The sequence below is a fragment of the Vombatus ursinus genome, unplaced genomic scaffold, assembly GCF_900497805.2.
Source record: "Vombatus ursinus unplaced genomic scaffold, bare-nosed wombat genome assembly UNPS02012122.1, whole genome shotgun sequence".
In the NCBI taxonomy this organism is placed as follows: domain Eukaryota; kingdom Metazoa; phylum Chordata; class Mammalia; order Diprotodontia; family Vombatidae; genus Vombatus; species Vombatus ursinus.
In genome coordinates, this window is record NW_020951900.1 from 1341444 (window position 1) to 1354998 (window position 13555).

The window sequence follows — 13555 nt, forward strand, 5'->3', positions numbered from 1 at the left end:
GAGCAGTGGTGATTTTGGGGAGAGCTGTTTCAGTCGAATGGTGAGGTCAGAAGCCAGAGTACAGAAGGTTTAGAAAGAGGAGAGGGAGTGGAGGCACAGATTAGAGATGACTTTCTCAAGAAATTCAGCTGAGAAAAGGAGGTGAGAATGAAGGTTTTTTGAGGGTGGGGGAGAGACATGGGCGTATTTGTAAGCAGTAGGGAAGCAGATAGCAGACAGAGAGAGACTGATGCTAAGAGAGAGAACAGGGATGGTAACGTTTCAAGTCTGGTGGAGGAGATAGGAGGGAATGCTATTGAAATCAGTTGTAGAAGCGTTGACCCTGGCAAGAAGAAGGGCCACTCCTTGATCTGAGACCAGGGAGGAGGAGGGGATAAAAGAGGAAAAAACTGAGAAATCTGAGATAAGGAGGAGGGGAGAAGATGGAGCTCTCCATTAACAATTTCATCAGGTTTTTTGGTGAAAAATGAGGCAAGGTCCTGGGCTAAGAGCAGAGGGGTAGAGTATACAGGGAGGATTGAGGAGAGATAAGAATGTTTGGAAGAGCCTCAGTGAAGGGGGGGATAGTGAATCGATTGGAGATTAATGAAAAATTTGTTTTGCTTCAATGAAGGCCCAGTTGAGATGAGATAACATCAGTTTGTAGTGGGTCCAATCAGTGATGTTTTGTGATTTCTTTCCACTTGGTTCAGTAGTACATGAGTAGGATTGAAGGGGGTGAGTGGTGGGAGTCTTCCAGGGTCCAAGCTTGGTAAGGCATGATAATCAACCTTGGACGGAGGGGCAAAAGAAATTATGGAGGAAGATAGTGTAGAGTTGAGCTGATTCTCCAAGGGACTGAGATACGGTAGCCAGTCAATTCAGGGGTGATGGCCTGGGAAATAGCTGAGGGATGGAGATAATAGAGGTCACAATGAGGTTAAAAAACAGGGTAAGGCAGAGGGAAAGATGGAATGATAAGAGATTATGATCAGATTAAGGAATTTCAGAGTTCAGGAACATGGAGGTGGAATATTTGGACATGATGGCAGGATCAAGGGGGTGAGCATCTCTGGGAGCAGCTGAAGTAGAGTGGAGGAGAAAGTCATGGAAACTGAATAAATTCAGGAATGAGGAAGAGATAGGTGTTGGATGGATTATCAGTTTGTATGTTTAAGTCCCCTTGTGGGAGGGTAAGAGACGGGAAAGAGAAAAAGTTTGAGCTAGGCACTTATTGAGGAAAGAGAATGCCTTGGACTGGGGGGTGGGGAGGGGATGTCTGTAGCTAGCAGCCACCAGGATTTTCTATTGAGTGACAGATTTGGCTAGTATGAATCTCAAAACAGGAAGTTGCCCAGTGAAGGTGTTCAGGGGAGGATTAGAGGAATGAGGAGCATTCTGATTTCCCCACCACAAACAGGAAGTTGGCTGAGGGGAGGATATAGAGAAAATATATCTAGTACTAGGAACTGCCTGCCTCAGTTTCCTCATCTGTAAAATGAGGGAAACAACAGCATCTACATCCTAGAGTGAAATCACAGGATAAAACGAGATATTGTAAAGTGTTCTGCAAGCCTTAAAGTACTGTATAAATGCTAGTTATTATCAATATAAGTGGCCAGTGTTCAACAGGATTCTTGTTTCTAAAGTTCTAGTTTCTTATCTCATGATTCCCATTAGAGTTGTGAGGGTTGCCATCATCATGGCTTGGCATGTCAGCCTGCTCTTTCTCAATTCAACAAACAATTTTAAAACATCTACTATGTATCTGATGAATGTGGTATATACAGAACCAGCCTCAAACCTAGGAGACTAGGTTCGAGAACCCCTTCCAACATGTACTGGCCGTGTGACCCTGGCCCAGTCCCTTAACCTCTCAGTGCTTTGGGATATTCCCTAAGTCTATGAGTTGCAGAAAAGGTGCCAGCCTACATTAGTAGAGGGAGTTTCCCCTGTAGCAGTGAAATCAGTGAAATCACCCTTTTCTTCTGTGTGCAGAGTACTAGGGATAGAAAGACAGGAATGAAACAGCCCCTGACCTCAAGCAGCTTAAAAAAAAGCAGCAAGGTAAAACAGATCATAGGACTAGAGCCAGAAGAGACCTCATGAAATACATCAAGTATTTCTATTAAGTGCCTGCTGTGTGCCTGGGGTGGTGCTAAACACTGGGGATACAAAGAGAGGCAAACATGGTCCCTGCCCTCAAGAAGCTCCTAGTCTAATGGAGGAAACAACATGTGCAGAAGTACAACTCATCTAGTCCAACCCTCTCCCCTCACCCACTCATTTTACAGATGATGAGATGGATGTCCAGGGTGGGGTAAATGATTTGCTCAAGGTCACACAACTAACAAGCATCAGAGACTGAATTTAACCCCAGGTTCTCTGGGTTTCACCACTACCACCACCACTACTACCGTTAGTTACTATTGCTACTTCTGTTACTATTGCTACTATTGCTGTTGTTACTATTGCTACTGTTACTACTACAATTACAACTATTGTTTTACTAGTGCTATCACTACTGCTACTATTACTACCACTGCCACTATTACTGTTGCTACTACTACTATTGCTACTGCTGCTAGTATCAACACAACCAACACCACTACTATTACTATTACTGTTAATAGCACTACCATTACTACTACCATCACTACTACTCTTAGTACTACTACTATTAATGCTACCATTATTACTATTATAACTAAGAATAATAACAATAATAATACAGTTCCACATTGTCTTGAATAGAAAGGAAAAATTAATTTACTGTGGGCAACCCAACCAACATAAGCAAGAACGCAAAAATGATGAACCATGCAGGGTGAAACTGAGAACTTCTAACTTGATCATCTAGGTAGCTAAGAAGGTGCCGAATGAAAGAGGGTCAAGAAAGATGGAGATGGTGGAGGGGGTTTCCTGGAGGAAGCACCTTTTACCCCAAGTCTTAAGGGAGGTGATGAATGTCAAAAGAAGGTGGGACTCGTGCTTAGAGGAAGTCCTAAAATAACATTGGGTATTCCTTATACCTGAAAGTGAGAGTCTCTCTGGAGATGCACAGATGCACAAAGCGTAAGAGTTCATTTTATCAGCAGAAGGATGCAGACATAGAAGTTTCCCAGTGGTCATGTAGGTTATTGAGTGGAGTCCTTGTGGTTAAGGAGCATTAACAGAAAATCCATCACTAATTAAGGGCTAGACCCTGTTTTAGAGCAAGAGAAGAATCTCCCCTCTTGTCCCTTTTCTGATGCTTCAAAGTGGTGGGAAGCTGACCCAGGGCTTTTGAAAGCAACTGTATACCTGTTTTCTGAGGCCAGCCTAGCTAATTTCTTTTAAAAATTTTTTTGATATCTTTTTTTACATTACCTTTATTTCCAAATATATAATTCCTCACTTTCCTCCTCAGCCAATATCCCTTTTTTTTGGCTAAGCAGTTGAGGTTAAGTGACTTGCCCAGAGTCACACAGCTAGCAAGTATCAAGTGTCTGAGGTTGGATTTGAACTCAGGTCCTCCTGACTCCAGGCTGGTGCTCTATTCACTGCCCCACTTAGCTGCCCCTCAACATTACTTTAAAGAAAAAAAAATTTAAAAGAAAAATAGGAAAAAAAAACCCAGTTCAACAAAACCAACCAACACATCAGTCATATATAATAATATATGCAGCCCATCAAATATAATATATATGTACTACATTCATAATCTCCTGCCTCTGCAAAGAAGAGAGGAAGGTCAGGTTTCTCCACTCTTCTCCAGGGACTAATCTTGGTCATTATAATTAAAGAGTGCTCAATTTAAATTTTTCTATTTCTATTTTTTGGCCTTTCTTTGCATCTCCCATGCTCAGCACAGCAGCTGGCACATAGTAGGTGTTTAGTAAATGCTTGTTGACTAACTCCATTGGTGTAGTCATTGTGTATGTCGTTTTCCTGATTCTGCTTCTCTGAATTCTTCAGATTCATGATTTCTTTAGGCACAGTAATATCCCATTGAATTTATGTAGGGAAACTTGGTTGACCATTCCTCCAACAATAAGTGTCTCAGTCTAGCTAATTTCAGAGAGGCTTATCACCAAGTTGACCACAGGATGACGAATTTTTTAGTCATGGCAACTCAAAGGCAATCTGGTCAGTTGTTTTGAATATTAGTTAATTAAAAATAGCACTTATTTGACACTGTAAGGTTGACAAAGCACTTCACATGTGTCATCTCATTTGATTTTCATAACCTTGTAAGGTAGTTAGTCAGTCAATGAAGATTTGGTAAGTTGCTACTGTGTGCCAGAAACTATGCTAAACTCTAGGGATTAAAAAAAAGGCAAAAGATAGCGCCTGCCCTCAGGGAGCCTATGAGCAAACAAATACGCAAAAACAAACTCAATGCTCAACCACTAGGATATAATTAAGAGAAAGAAGGTGCTAGAACTAAGAGGAACTAAGAAAGGCTTTCTTTAGAAGATGGGATTCTAGTTTGGATTTGAAGGAAGCCAGTGGTTGGAGATGAGGAGGGAGATCAATGACGATGATGATGATGATGATGATGAAGATGATGATGGTGATAATGCCCAGAGTAGGTGTAATTTAACTATTGGCTCCCTGCCTGTTCTTCTAGGTGTTCCACTATCTGAGCATCGCCATCCTGACCCTCTTCATGTCAGAAGTTGCATTAAAATTATATGTCTTCCGCAAGGAATTCTTCTACCACAAGTTTGAGATCCTGGATGCTGTTATTGTGGTTATCTCTTTTGTCCTGGACATTGTCCTCGTGTTCCAAGAGCATGCCTTTGAAGCCCTCGGCTTATTGATCCTTCTCCGACTTTGGCGGGTGGCCAGGATTATCAATGGTAAGTCCCAGTAGTAGCAGGTCCTCCATGAATTGGGCTGAGCAGGCTGCTCTGAAAACTGCACGGAGGTGGTAAGAGGGTACCTGTTCTGCAAGGCACTAGGCAATCTTGGGTTCCAATCTAACAAACATTTGCCAGGTGCCTACTTTAGGCTATGCCTTGCTTGGTGGTGGGAACACAAAGACCAAACAACAAGGAGTGTCTGCTCTCAAGAAGCTTATCTTTCTTTTTTTTTTTAATCAATTTATTGATGATTTTTATTCTTACAACACAATAATTTCACATAGGTGGCATAGTGAATTGACTCTACACACGGAGTCAGAAAAATCTGAGTTCAAATCCTACCTCAAACGCTTACTATGTGAACCTGGGCAAGTTATTTAATCATTGCCTGCCTCAGTTTCCTCATCTATAAAATGTGGATAATAGCACCTACATTCCTGGGTTGTTGTGAGGATAAAAACTGATAACATTTATAAAAAAGGTTCACAAGGCCTTAAAGCAGGATATAAATGGTAGGCATTATTTTTTATCATCATCATTATTATTTATTTCTGTGGATAAATATTCTCACCTATATACAAGCGAGAAATGAAACCACCACCCCCTTATAACACTTAAGTAAAAATAACCAATATAGTACCCCTGTCTGACAATGTATGCAGTGTTCTCCCCCTAGACTTCCCCATCTCATTGTTGAGAAGATATATTTCATTATCTATTTTCAGGGACCAAGATTAGTTATTACAACGAATCACAGTTCTACTTCCTTTTGTATTCTTTACATTACAATCTTTCAGTCATTGTATCTGTTGTTTAGTTTATTTCACTCTGCATTAGTTTATTAAAATCTTCTGGTACTTCTCTGAAGCCGTTATATTGGTCTTTCCATAGCACTCAGTGAGATTACATTGTATTAGATGGGGTGAGAGTGAGGATAAGGTATGTGCTCACACCCCCTGTATTTTTTTCTATTACGGTCTTTTCTGCTCCCAAGGAATTGAGTATTCAAATGAGATGGAAAGATCAAATATCCTATCATGGCTTCTCCTGTGGTTCCATGTTGGTATTGTAATATGCAGTTTGATGGGAAATATGACTTCCCCTCATACTTAGAAGATGGGAAATTCTAATGACTGTTTTTTGCTTTTTCCTGTCTCCAACACTTAGCACATAGCTGGCATTGAATGCCAGTTGACTCAAATCGAATTTAATCTTTTTGACATGCTGAAGATCTTTCCCTGGATCTTTCAATATGACAACAACAATCATATTTATATAGTACCTTAAGATTTGTAAACCCTTTAGACATTTGATCCTCACAGCAACCAAGTGAGATCAGTGCTGTTGTAACTGCCATTTCACAGATGAGGAAACTGAGGCAGGGAGCAATTAAGTGACATGCCCAGGGTGACATAGCTAGCAAACGTCTGGTGCCACATTTGACTCAGCTCTTGCTGACTTCAGGACCCTATACTCACAACATAGTACTTGGACAAGCTATCTGCTATCCCTCCTTCTGGTCATATGACCAGCCTGTCCTTCTTTCTGTCCACATGGGCCCTGATTATGTCTTTTACATCACTTCTTGTGCACAAATCATCTTTGGTAACATACTGCAGTCTATGTATACCCATTGTCCATTTCTCCATCTTCTCTAGGTCATCATCCATAACTTCCATCCTTCAGAGAACATGGTTTTCCATGATTCCTAGTCATAGGAATGTAAATGAGTTTATGTAAATGAGAACAGACTGGTAGCATGTTCCTTTCTACTTGACCTAATAGCTTCCTTGCCTCCTTGACCTAGGTAGAGATTCACCTCTTGTAGGGCTACACTGGACAGGGAGGCTTTTTCTGGAAGAATTCCTTTTCTCCTTTGGTTTGATGAATTTAGCAGTGAATAGCCCAGGAAACTGAAGCTGATGTGGGTTGAGAAACACTAGGGATGGGGTTTAGACCTTTTTGAAGGGAAAAGGCTGAGTATCAATTTGACTTGTGTGTAAGGGAGGCTTATACTACTCCACTTGGGCCCCTTCATGTCCTCTCAGAATCTCAATGTGATGGCCACTTAATCCAACCCATACCCACATCTCTTCTGTACGAAAGAAGCTGAAAACAGGTCATGGAAATGAATGAAAAGATTTAATTACTATTGGGTTGAAGTCAATATCCACAGATTCTGATCTTGGGGAGGGGAGGGAGGATAAAGAAGAGGGATTTTTTTTTTAATTGAGCAGACCTGTGATTCCATGGCCAGTAAAGTAACTCCTTCTACCAAAACACATCAAAGCCTGTTTTTGCAACTGAAGGTCTTGGAGAGTTGCCTGGGGCACTAAGAGATTAAATGACCTGGGCAGGGTCACAGGCTAGGGTACATCACAAGAGGGACCTGAACCCAGGTCTTCCTGGCCCCAAGGCCAGTTCTGTCATGCTGCCTTTCATTTGGGAATTAACCACCAGTAAATAACAAAAAAGTTTATGGATACACGTACAATCATAGAATCTCAAAGACACCAAAGCGGCCAACCAGTTAATTCTATAAAACAGCCAATAAATGGTATTCTGAAGATTTCTAGAGAGGGAGAATGGTACCTGTCGAATCACCCCATTCAACTTTTGGACAACTAGAACTGTTAGGAAGTTTTTCTTTATATCAAGCCTAAATTTTCTCTTATGGAAGAATTAACCCAGTCCTCTGAATTTTCCATGGCTTAGCTAAAGTATTCTTATTATTTGTGTCCACAAAGGGAGAACTGGAGCTTGGACACAAACCAAGGTGTCACAGTCATGTTCTCCGATCACAAGCAATATGGTTGCCTGATTTATGGTCTTACAACTGGGATAAGGAGACAAAGAATAAAGTGGGAGTGGTACAGTTAAAATAAGAGGGAGGGTAGCAGTACAATTCCAGGAGAAGGAGGTAAAGAGTTAGCAGACTGAATAAGGCACGATTATTGGAATATTCTCAGAACACATACTATAAGTTAAGCAGGTACTTTCTGTTGTCCCAACCTTGAGAAAGCATTCTTTCCCATAGGAACACATTTTGTCATTGCTTCTTCATACTTATAATGACTAGTACATCCACAGGGCTTTGCAATGACACTATGCTTTCTAGAAGAACAACAAATAAGACAGGCCTAGAGCCCTGATTCCACTCTTCTTTGCAGCTCCTATCCCTTGTTCTTGGTTCTACCTGTTGGGGCCAAGCAGAACAAGTCAATTCAATTTTTTTTTTTGAAGCTAACAGTCCTTCATATGCTGGAAGACAAGTTCCATGTTTTTCCAAGTCATCTCTTCTCCAGGCTAAATACTACAGTTCCATCATCTGATCTTCATATAGCATGATCAAAAGCCTCTGCTTGTCTTCCTCTGCCCTCCTGCCTCTCTCACCCAGCGTGTTGGCCGTGCCGCACAGTTTGATGTCATCTGAAGATTCAATGAGGATGCCATCTAATGGCTGTTTCTAAGTCATTGCTAAAAAGCGTGAAGCAGCACAGGAACAACATAGATCCCTGGGGCATTCCACTGGAAACCACCTTCCGAGTGGACTGATAACTGTCCAAAAATCCCTGTTAATTAGGTTTGTCTGGCATGACTTGCTCTTGATGAATTTGGCCTTCTGTAATCACTGTATTTTCTAGATTTTCAACAGCCATCCCTTCAATAATGAATCCTGGAACTTTGTCAGGAAAATCAAAATCAAGCTCATTGGACTATAGTTTTCAGAATTCAAATCTTTTCCCTTTTTTTAAAAAAAATATGGGGATATTTGCCCTTCCCTGGTCTTAAAGTACCTCTCTTATCTTCTTTGATTTTTCAAGATCCCTGCCAAGTGCTTCAACAATCACATCTGCCTTTTCTTTGACTACCCTATGATTCAGGTCAACTGGGCCTGATGACTTGAACATATCAACACACCACTGATCCTAAACTATCTTCCTAATTGCCTTTGCTGACTGTTAGGTGGTGTAGTGTATCAAGTGCCAGGCCTGGAGTCAAATAGAGCCATCTTCCTGAGTTCAAATCCAGCCTCAGACACTTACTAGTTCTGTGACCTTAGGCAAGTCACTTAACCCTGTTTGCCTCAGTTTCCTCCCCTATAAAATGAACACAAGGAAATGGCAAACCACTCCAGTATCTTTGCCAAGAAAACCCCAAATGGACTCACAAAGAGTCAGAAACAACTGAAATGACTCAACAGCAACAAATTACCTTTGCTGTCAATGCCTTATTAGCTATTTCCCCCCTTTCTCCTTACCTGTGCAAAGGTCATTCTCCTTGGCAGAGAAAACAGAAGTAAAGCACCACCTTCTTTCTGCTCTCACTTATCACCATTCCATCCATCCTCAAGCAACAGTCCTATCCCATTTTTCATTCTCTTCTTCCCAAGAAAGCTTAAAAAAATCTTGACTTTCTGTTTTCTGCTTTCATTGCTATCAGTTGATTCTGAATGTTAACACTCCTGACAATTCTTATAGGACCAATGCAAAACCCTTACATTCATCCTATTCCCTTGCCCTTCCTTCCATCTTCCATGTCTTTTAAAAATCTAAATTATTTGGTGAGCTCCCTATGATTCCATCAATCTATTCAAACAACTTTTTCTCCTCCTCATTGAAATATTTTCTTTTAGTTCTTTAGAATTTCATTCTTCATGGCTTCCTATTACTCTAGGGCTGACTTCCCCTATAGAATGGTGGGATCCTACTTTTCTCTAAACCCTGTGGAACCTGCTCTCCCCAAATCTAGGGTGCATGTCAGACCATTCCTGACTCTCCTCTCTTCTCTGTCACAAACTCTAACATGGAGTGGGTGTTTCCTCCAAAGGTCCTCATCATCTCTGCCCTAACAGTCAGTTCCTTGTCTTCTCCAGCTGCACTTATTTTGGACTCCTTTGACTCCTCCACCATGCCCCTGTGCCAGGTACCTCCCCTCCCACCCACACTTTCAGCTTTCTTTTATGTGTTGGATTGTAAGCTCCTTGAGGGAAGGCATTTTTTTTTTTTTTTTAGTATTTGTATCTGCGGCACTTTGCACAATACCTGGCATACAATAGGCATTTAATAAATGTTTATTGACTATTAACTACTTGTTTTGTTGGTGAAAATCATCCAAAACAGAAATTCTCCTCACTGGTTCTCTTGCCTTTTAAAAAATGAAATGATCACTAATGCAAAGAAAGAAATTAATTACTATTCTTTGGACAGAGGGAACAGCCCAGCAGATGTCTGAATAATAAAGTTTCCCATCATTACTATGCCATGCCTCCTTGCCAGACTTGTGATGTTTTCCAAACTACTCCTCTATTTCTTCTTTCTGCCCAGGTGGTCTATAGTATTGGCTGAAGACAAGATTAATTGTTCCTTCATCCATTGACCTTTATCCAAAAGCTTTTTGCCATGCTCTCCCCCTCAGATTCCTGGAATTCTTCATGAATGTGTATATTATTAACATAAGATGCTAATCCAAACCATTTACTTTATGTTTTGAATAAGATAATGTCCTTTTAATAAGGCATATCTTGTTTTTAAAAAAAAAAAGTACACTCTTTTAGAACCCTATTCTTGTCATTGGGCCAGTGATCCTCCATGGCCTAGAAGGGCAAATATGTCTCTTTATGCTCACTTCTAGTTCCCCTCGTTTGTTACCCAAACTGTACATCTGTGTCTAGATGGGCCTTTCTTGAATTTTAATTTCCTATTCATTTCTGGCCTTTTCTTTGGCTCCTCTTCCTGCATTGCAGCTGCTCTACTTGGTAGCTAGCTGGGTGGAATTGTAATCATTTTCTCCCTCCCCCTTCCTTTTCAGCTCAAAACTCTGGATTCTATTTTTATCATCCTTTCCATTTTCAATTTGAAACAAGCTAAGTTTTCCTCTACAGAGTTCCTCACACGTTGTGGTTTGTCCTTCATCCTCAAATAGGACCATGACATTAGGGAGATGATGCCATGACTTGCAAGTGAATTAGATTTAAGTGAGGGAGGGCTGTGCAAAGTCACATACCTCACTTTCTCCTCCGGAGCTGTCTGGGTCCAGTGACCAGATATAGATCAGGACAGCTGGAGATAGCCCCCATGACCCTATCCAGTTAACAAGTCAAGTCAGTAAGCAATTATTAACCATGGTGCCAGGCACTGTGCTTAAGCACGGGGGTTACATAGCTTTTTTTTTCTCTTTTTTTGGTCAATGAGGGCAAGATTTGAACTCAAGTCTTCACTCCAAACCCAACACTCTCTCTACTATAAGATGGACATCCATCAGGAGATGAGGAAATGGAGCTGAGAGGAGAGCTGAATATATAGATTTGGGAGTCATCTTCATAGAGATAATAGTCCAATCCATGGAAACTAATGAGATCACCTAAAGAGATACTATAGAAAAGAGGAGAGTCCAAGATTGAATATACCCCTATGACATGGATCAGACATAGTTGGTGACCCTGCAAAGGAAACTGAGAATTAGTCGAAGTAGGATGAAAATGACAGACCTGTCACAAAAACCAAGTGGGAAAAGATTTTCCAGCAGGAAGGAGTGGCCAAGAATGTCAAAAACTCTTTGGCCCTCAGCCATATAGAAAATGGTCAAAGTATATAAATAGGCATTTTCTAAGGAATAAATCCAAGCTATCAATTGCCATGGAGGGGGGAGGGAAGAATGCTCCAAATCACTAAAAGGTAGAAGTGAAAAATTAAAGCATCACTGAGGTTCCATCTTACACTCACTAGATTGGGAGATTTAACCAAAAAAAAAAAAGAGAGAATGACAAAAGCTGGTGGAGATGTGGGAAAAGATACATTAACGCATCATTAGTGGAACTGTGAACTGATTCAGCCATTCCACAAAGCAGTTACTTAACTGTGCATACCATTGACACAATGTATACCTCCAAAAAGATCAAAGATGAAAATGTCCTACATGTACAAAATTATTTATAACAGCTTTTTTTTTCTATGCAGGCAAAGAACTGGAAACTAATTGGGGGAGGGGGGAAAGGGGAGAGGGGACTCCCCATAAATTGAGAAATAGATGAATTATGGTATACGAAATGGAATATATTGTTCTGTAAGAAATGGTGAAGGGGGTGGTTTCAAAGAAACTTGGGAAGACTTGTATGAACTGATACAAACTGAAGTGGGAGGAACCAGGGGAACAATTTATGTAACATGAAAATTATAAAAACAAAACTTTGGAAGACTTAAGAATTCTGATCAATGCAATGACCAAATCTATTTGGCCAACCAAATGTAGTTGGTCACTGGACGATCTGCATAATTCCAGAGGACCCAGGTTGAAACCTGCTGCCCATCCCCTTGCACAGAGGTGATGGACTCAGGGTGCAGATTGAGATAAATTTTTTGGACACTGGCCATTATTTCAGCTGATTATGCTTATTTGTTATGAGGGTTTTGCTTTTCTTTTTTTACCCCAATGGGCAGGGGGAGGTAGAAAGGACAGAAAACAGATTTTTTTCACTGAAAAAAATTAAATTTAATTTCGAAAAATTTTAAATTCTTTGACACTGACTTTGAGAAGGATTAAGACCAAGAAAAGGTCATTAGATTTAGCATATAACTCATAACTGATGACCTTGGAGAGAGTAGTTTTTAGTGAATGGTGAGGGCAGAAGCCAAACTACAACAGTGTGAAATGGAGGTGAAAAAATAGAAGTCTTGTGTTGAAAGATTTTTCTAAGAGTTTGGCCATGAAATTAAGGAGAAATATAGGATGACAGTTTTAGGGGACAGTGGGGTCATGTGAAGATTTTTTAGGGACAGGAAGATATGGGCATGTTTATAGACAGCCAGGAAGGAGCCTGCTTATGAGATTGAAAATTAGGGCGAGGAAATGATAGGATCAAGTTCCTGGTGACAGGAGGGGATGTAGTCAGGGGCACAAGGAGAGGCGCTGGTATGGCAAGGATCACCTCCTCTGACACTGGAGCAAAGGAAGGGATGAGGGAATGATGTTGAGGTGACATAAACCGTGGAATCAGGGAAGAAAAGCAGCTCATGGCAGCCCTCAGGTATTTCAGTGAAGCATGAGACAAGGTCTGCTGAGGGAAAGAGTCAGCATCAGGGGCTTGAGGAACAGCTGCTATGGGGAATATAACAGGGGTCAATTGTGAAAAGTAGAATTGGTCAATGCAGTACTGAGGCCCCAGCTGAAATTAAACACCAACCTGTAGTATACTCAGGCAGCACAGGTATATGGCTTCTCCCATTGCCTTTTTGCAACTTGAAACAAAGAATGTAGTGTTTTTGTTGTTGTTGTTTTTTTAGGCTGAGATTTGGTAGCTAGCCCCAAGGTCACACAGCTAGGAAGTGGATGAGGCAGGATTTGACCTCAGGTCTCTTCTGACTCCAAGTCCTGCACATTTCCCACTACACCACCTAGCTGCTTTTGTTGTTGTTGGGTGACCTTTCTTTCTGACCTCCTTAAAATATCTGTCCTGGAGTTGGGTCAAGCATGAAATTTCTAACTTTGCATTCTTCTAAGTTGTTTTCCAGAAGAATGGGGCCAATTCAGTGCCACTAATAATATGTTGTTTGTGCCTGTCTTCCCACAGCTCTTCCAACAGCCATCTCAGTCTCTTATCTCCTCTTTGTCAGTTTGATGCATGAGATGACACCTCAGTTGTTTCAACTGACATTTCTTTCATTAATGGTTTGGCACATTTTTTCCACATGGTCGTTGTTAGCTCACTTATATTCTTTTGAAAACTTCTT

At 40.9% G+C, this 13555-nt stretch overlaps 1 protein-coding gene across 2 annotated transcripts in view; it reads left to right on the top strand.

Moving 5' to 3' along the window:
* HVCN1 (hydrogen voltage gated channel 1) overlaps positions 1-13555 on the top strand; it is a 40678-nt gene that overhangs the window by 24904 nt on the left and 2219 nt on the right. For both annotated transcript variants that reach the window (XM_027857363.1, XM_027857364.1), the window contains exon 5: positions 4592-4823. In XM_027857363.1, coding sequence (XP_027713164.1) covers positions 4592-4823 — 232 coding nt within the window. The remainder of the gene's footprint in view (positions 1-4591; positions 4824-13555) is intronic.